The sequence below is a fragment of the Geotrypetes seraphini genome, chromosome 16, assembly GCF_902459505.1.
Source record: "Geotrypetes seraphini chromosome 16, aGeoSer1.1, whole genome shotgun sequence".
Lineage (NCBI taxonomy): Eukaryota > Metazoa > Chordata > Amphibia > Gymnophiona > Dermophiidae > Geotrypetes > Geotrypetes seraphini.
The window spans coordinates 9,392,133-9,399,341 of record NC_047099.1 but is presented as its reverse complement, the minus strand read 5'-3'; the positions used below and the strand labels follow the sequence as shown (position 1 = coordinate 9,399,341).

The following is a 7,209-nucleotide window of genomic DNA, read 5'->3' as shown; positions in this document are numbered from 1 at the left end:
TGCAAAGAGCCTTAGCCTATAGGAAGAGGAGATGCAAATGTTACGAGCCTTAGCCAATGCGCTTCCAGAGAGCATAATAGGGCAGAGAACGGTACTGGGGTTCAAGAAAGGATTGGACAATTTCCTGCTGGAAAAGGGGATAGAAGGGTATGGATAGAGGATCACTGCACAGGTCCTGGACCTGTTGGGCCGCCGTGTGAGCGGACTGCTGGGCACGATGGAGCTCAGGTCTGACCCAGCGGAGGCACTGCTTATGTTCTTATGTTCTTAAACTAGGAGATGACTATTTATCCACCATGCGTTTGGCAACCTGCGATGGTGATTGGAGATACAGCTGCTGTGATCTTTCATCGTTTTCAAATTTCAAGTTTATTTTGTATTTGATAAAATCGCTTTTTTCAAAGATTACAAAGCGATGAACAATAAATGTTTTTTAAAAGAGGGAGACATACAATATAGGGAAAGACAGACGTACATTTCATAGGGAAATCGGGGAAGAACTAGTCATCCAAAATATCTATAGCTTTCCAAAGCCAGATCACCAGTTTCTGCATCATCCCACTTTCTAAAGTTCCTAATAACAGGGACAGCTTTAATTCATTCCTTGAAGATAAATTATTCTGAAAAATCTGTGAGATCGCAGGGAAAAAGGGGCTCCTTTTACAAAGCGGCGGTAGATGGATTCTAATGATGTGACGCCCACAGGAATTCTATGAGCGTTGGAGAATTTGGATGGTGGGCGCACGTGTTGATTCAGCGCACCCTAAATCTACGCTATAACGCTTAGCGCGCCTTTGTAAAGGAGGGCCCAAGTTTCCAAGTTTATTCAAATCCTGGCACAGTTCTATAAAGGGCATTTGTTCTGGCACATTTTTATAGAATAGCACTCATTGCTGATTTTTTGTAGCACTATATACTGAATCAAAGAGGGAAGTCTTTGTAAATATGACTCTGAATATTATTCTTTTCCATGTTTTTAACCCTTCCAGGTAAACCATAAATGGATCTGGGAAATCAGAGCACCGTGACTGAGTTTGTTTTCGTAGGCTTTGAATTTGAAGAGAGCGTCCAAGTCGTCATTTTTGTTTTGATTTTTTTTGTCTACCTGTCACTCCTGGTTGGGAACATTTTCATCATGATCACAATCTATCACGATCCCCGACTCCATTATCCCATGTACTTCTTTCTGGCCAAGCTCTCCTTCATTGATCTCTGCTATTCCTCCGTCACTGTCCCTAAGATGCTTGTAGACTTCATGTATGATAAGAAGACCATATCATTTAACGGTTGCATCGCACAGCTCTACTTCTTCCATCTCTTAGCCTGTGCGGAATGCTTCATCTTCACCGCCATGGCCTACGACCGCTACGCTGCCATCTGCAAGCCATTGCATTACGCTACCATCATGAGCAAGAAGGCCTGTATTTTCATGGTGGTCGCCACTTGGGTTATCGGCTTTGTGCACTCAAACATCCAGACAGCGTTGACGCTTGGGCTACCCTTCTGTGGGCCGAATGAAATTAACAGCTTCTTCTGTGACATCCCACCCTTGATAAAGCTGGCTTGCACAGACATCACCATGATCAACGCCATGATTGTGGCTAACAGTGGGATAGTCTCCCTAGGCTGCTTTCTGAGTGTGCTCTTATCGTATGTGTACATTATCTCCACTATCCTGAAGATCCGCAGTGCTGAAGGAAGGCGCAAAGCCTTCTCCACTTGCGCCTCCCACCTCACCGTGGTCACCTTCTTCTTCTTCCCCTGTGTCTTCATCTACATGAGACCTTCCACCAGTTTTTCTGCAGATAGGATTGTCTCTGTATTCTATACAGTGGTGGCTCCTATGTTAAACCCAATAATTTACACTTTGAGAAATGAGGAGGTGAAGTCAGCTATGAGAAAGCTGAGGAATGGAAAAGTGTTTTTCCAGTGATCATGAAATCTGTCACCATTCATATTTCCAAATCTTAATTCCTGCTTCTCCCTTGACATACTGTCTTCCAGTGGTACAACCCATGCAGGTTATATATAGTGGGCACACAATCTTTTTGTATCTGGGGCAATTGAGGGTTAAATAGAAACAGAGAAACATGATGGAGGTAAAGGCCAAATGGCCCATCCAGTCTGCCCATCCGCAGCATCCACTATCTCCACCTCTCCTTATTGGCTAAGGCTCTTAATATTTGCATCTCCTCTTCCTATAGGCTAAGGCTATTTATACCTGCATTGTGAGAAGTCATAGGCTTTATGGTTATAGAAACATAGAAACATTACATTACATTACATTACATTACATTAGTGATTTCTATTCCGCCATTACCTTGTGGTTCAAGGCGGATTACATTCAAACTAAAAACAAGAATTACATTCAAATTAAAAGGAATAGAATAAGCGATGACATAGAATATTTTAAGGTAATAACCATTGGGTAAAGAGTTACCAAAGGGAAGTGGAGGTCTTTAGGAGATAAGAATAGGGTGAAATTATGGGTTTTAGATAACGCTTGATAGATAAAAGAGTATTAGAGAGATCTAAGGGTAAATAGAGTGTTGGATATTTGGTTAGGTTTTATGTGTTTTTTGAAGAGTATGGTTTTAATGTCTCTCCTGAAGGCTTTGTAGTCTGAAGTCGAAGATAACAGAGTAGTGATTTGTCTGTCCAGTTTAGCTGCTTTGGAAGCTATTAGGTTGTCATAAAGTTTTTTTCATTTGACATCTTTGGATGATGGGTGAGAGAAAAGTGAGTGGGATCTTCTATGTCTGATTGAGGAGGATTGATTTAGTCGGTTATTCCAGTAGGCTGGGCCCTCTCCATTGATAGCCTTGTAAAGTAAGCAGTAGAATTTGAAGTGCACTCTCGCTTCTATTGGAAGCAAGTGCGAGTCATGGTATGCCTCTGTGATATGGTCATATTTTTTTTAGGAAATATACAAGTCTCAGGGCTGTATTCTGTATTGTCTGCAATTGCTTCATCATGGGCGCGGGACAAGGTAGGTATAGTATGTTGCAGTAGTCTATCATCCCAAGGATAAGAGATTGTACCAATAGTAGACATGACAGCAGATAAAAGCCAAATGGCCCGTCCAGTCTGTCCATCACTATCTCCTCTCCCTATTGGCTAAGGCTCTTTATATCTGCATTGTGAGGTCATAGAACTTTATGGTTATAGAAACATAGTAACATGATGGCAGATAAAGACCAAATGGCCCATCCTGTCTGCCCACCCGCAGTAATCATTATCTCTGCCTCTCTCTAAGAGATTCCACGTGCCTATCCCAGGCTTTCTTGAATTGCCAGGGCCACAAGTAGCTAGTCCTTCATTAGCAAGAATGATTTATTATGAGATTTTGAATTTAGCCTCCAAGGTGAGTTATACTCAATGTCCTGTTCCAGAGGGTGTACACTGAAGTTTGGACCTGAAGTAATGGAAGTTGAAGGGCAATCTGGGCCCGATCCGGGCAGGTCCGATGAATTCTGGAAGCTAAAATATGCTGATGGGGCGATCGGTGGAAAATCCCCATCTGCTGACATGGGTCGCTTTTCTGCGATCCCCATGCATGAGCAGACCATCTGTAGATGGTCTGCGCATGCCCGTCAGAGCTGCTATCTTTTTTTTTTTTAAATTCAAACTTTTTAATTAGTTTTTAGCCCTGCAAGCCTGTGGTTTTAACCTGCTTTAAACCCGCAGGTTAAAACCACGGGATCACAGGGCGGGGAAAGGCAGGAGATTTTCAGGGAAGTCAGGGCAGGAGAACCGGGGGAGGGGGGGGGGGGGCGATGCAGCGATACAGAGCTTGCCAGCGCAAAAAACTGCTTTCGTGGGTTAGTCTTTCTTTGAAAACTCTATTTAGAGAGTCTGAATTGAAATTAGCTTAAGCTTTTTTTAATGGGCAGACTAGATGGGCCATTTGGTTTTATCTGCCGTCATGTTTCTAATTTTATGAATGATTGTATATATTTAGTAAAATTAATCTACTCACAGAAAAGACACCATTTGGTAGACACTTTCAAAATGTCAGAAATTGGATTTTAATCCTTTTTTTATTGAAAACATTAGCTAGCAGCAAAAATTTCTGCTTGCCGAAGACATTTGTGTACAGTGTGTCTTGTGATTAAATGGATAAAAAAATTCTGCCTGCCTTATTGTGAAAAGCTCACTAGAGGGCACTCAGACACTGCTCACGGGTCACTGAAATTGCTGGATATTACAATCTGAATCTCTCTCATGCATATTCATTAGGGATATCCTGAAAACCCGACCAGCTGGTAGTTCCCCAGGACAGGGTTGGGAACCTCTGTTCTAAACAGAGATGAGATGACAACTTTGCAGATTGTTTTATATTTAATGCTAGTAATATTCTGCAGGATTTCATAATATCTTTGATTGCATCAACATTATAAACACTTTAAAACTCTGTATGAGCTTTGGCGATGGCATAAATCCTTTATCTACAGAAAAGAAAGTGTAGCATAAATCCCCAAAGTGTGTCAATTGTTAAAAACAAAACAAGGAAAAGGACTTTAAACACCCAGATACTATCAACAGGTTTGTACCTTTAATGGGGAATGAACATTATCATTTGTCCAAAAACCTTGTCAAATTCTCATATAAATTTAAAGCCCTCTTTTACAAAGGTGCGCTGTGTTTAGTGCGTGCTAAATCAACGCATGCGCTAACCGCTAATGCTTCCATAGGATAACATGCATGCGTTAGCGTTTAGTGTGTGAGTAGCGCGTGCTGATATTTACCACTCGCTGAAAAGCATAGCGCACCTTTGTAAAAGAGGGGTAAATCTTCGTGAATGTGAAGTCAAGCTGCCGCTTCAAGGTCCATAATGCAACACGGAATGGTGTTGATACTCAGCCTATTAAGCAATTATCCCTGAGGAAGCATTTACATGTGAAATGGTTGAGCCGCCGTAGGACACAAGTTAAGTGACTTTAGGGCAAATTTTATAAAAGTGCCCAAAAGTTAGGCACCGATATGGGCCTTGTTCAGCACGATTCAAGTAAAATTGGGGGCTGTTTAGTGAATCATAAGAACATAAGAATTTCCGCTGCTGAGTCAGACCAGTGGTCCATCGTGCCCAGCAGTCCGCTCCCACGGTGGTCCCCAGGTCAAAGACCAGCGCCCTAACCGAGACCAGCCCTACCTGCGTACGTTCTATTCCGCAGGAACTTGTCTAACTTTGTCTTGAATTTCTGGAGGGTGTTTTCCCCTATGACAGCCTCCGGAAGAGCGTTCCAGTTTTCCACCACTCTCTGGGTGAAGAAGAACTTCCTTACGTTTGTATGGAATCTATCTCCTTTCAACTTTAGAGAGTGCCCTCTCGTTCTCCCTACCTTGGAGAGGGTGAACAACCTGTCCTTATCTACTTTGTCTTGAATTCCTGGAGGGTGTTTTCCCCTATGACAGCCTCCAGAAGAGCGTTCCAGTTTTCCACCACTCTCTGGGTGAAGAAGAACTTCCTTATGTTCGTATGGAATCTATCTCCTTTCAACTTTAGAGAGTGCCCTCTCGTTCTCCCTACCTTGGAGAGGGTGAACAACCTGTCCTTATCTACTTTGTCTTGAATTCCTGGAGGGTGTTTCCCCCTATGACAGCCTCCAGAAGAGCGTTCCAGTTTTCCACCACTCTCTGGGTGAAGAAGAACTTCCTTATGATCGTATGGAATCTATCTCCTTTCAACTTTAGAGAGTGCCCTCTCGTTCTCCCTACCTTGGAGAGGGTGAACAACCTGTCCTTATCTACTTTGTCTTGAATTCCTGGAGGGTGTTTTCCCCTATGACAGCCTCCAGAAGAGCGTTCCAGTTTTCCACCACTCTCTGGGTGAAGAAGAACTTCCTTACGTTCGTATGGAATCTATCCCCTTTCAACTTTAGAGAGTGCCCTCTCATTCTCCCTACCTTGGTGAGGATGAACAACCTGTCCTTATCTACTTTGTCTTGAATTCCTGGAGGGTGTTTTCCCCTATGACAGCCTCCAGAAGAGCATTCCAGTTTTCCACCACTCTCTGGGTGAAGAAGAACTTCCTTACGTTCGTATGGAATCTATCCCCTTTCAACTTTAGAGAGTGCCCTCTCGTTCTCCCTACCTTGGAGAGGGTGAACAACCTGTCCTTATCTACTTTGTCTTGAATTCCTGCAGGGTGTTTTCCCCTATGACAGCCTCCAGAAGAGCGTTCCAGTTTTCCACCACTCTCTGGGTGAAGAAGAACTTCCTTATGTTCGTATGGAATCTATCTCCTTTCAATTTTAGGGAGTGCCCTCTCGTTCTCCCTACCTTGGAGAGGGTGAACAACCTGTCCTTATCTACCAAGTCTATTCCCTTCAGTTTCTTGAATGTTTTGATCATGTCCCCTCTCAATCTCCTCTGTTCGAGGGAGAAGAGGCCCAATTTCTCTAATCTCTCACTGAATCACGCTGAGCGGAACCTATTTTGGAGGCGCCCAAGAAATAGGCCAGCTCTAGGCAGAACTAAAAGTTAGGCGCCGATGCGAGCGCTTAAGCATACTTAAGAGCAGTGATTCTGTAAGAAGGCGCCTAACTCATAGCCACGCCCACGCCTAACATACATAACGTCTATTTTTTTGAAGGCTGCCTAAATTTTTAGAGGTGCCTTGTTACAGAATCGCGCTTTCTTGATAGGCGCCTAGGTTTCAATCAGTGCTGATTAAAAATCTTAATTGAGCTTGTTATTCAATTTAGATAGGCGCCTGCCTAGTTGAGCGCCTCCGAAATAGGTACCTAACTTTAGGCGCTGGTCACAGAATTTGGGCCTTTATCTCTTTTCTTTTCTTTTTTAAGTCAAGGAAGTTTTATTAACATTTGAAATATACAAAATAAGCAGCAAAAGAATATAAATAATATTACAACAACCCCCCCCCCCCATCCCCCACAATGCAAGACATTTTCTATACACTAATAAATGTTACAAATATCATCATATCTTAAGACCATTTTGCAGCATCTCTTTTGCATATAAATCCTTTATCTGTCACGTGTTACTACAGAGCTTTTATGTCCTGGAAAGCTCATAGATACTTTTGGATTATTTTGGATTTAGCCCAATAACGGGTATCATAATAATCGACCAGGAGAACAATTTTATCAAGGAACACTTTAGCTGCAACAATTTTGCTCTGCAGCATAACAATTAGAAGTGGGATTTGAGACGAGTCCCCTCACCTGCTTTTGAAAAGCATTTACA

The 7,209-nt window shown here is 42.7% G+C and overlaps 1 protein-coding gene across 1 annotated transcript; it reads left to right on the top strand.

The window, feature by feature from the left end:
- The first annotated feature begins 1,000 nt into the window (after positions 1 to 1,000).
- Positions 1,001 to 1,933, top strand: LOC117350263 (olfactory receptor 1509-like). The gene has a single exon (XM_033924459.1). The coding sequence runs from the start codon at positions 1,001 to 1,003 to the stop codon at positions 1,931 to 1,933; it is 933 nt and encodes a 310-aa protein (XP_033780350.1).
- Positions 1,934 to 7,209: the final 5,276 nt, after the last annotated feature.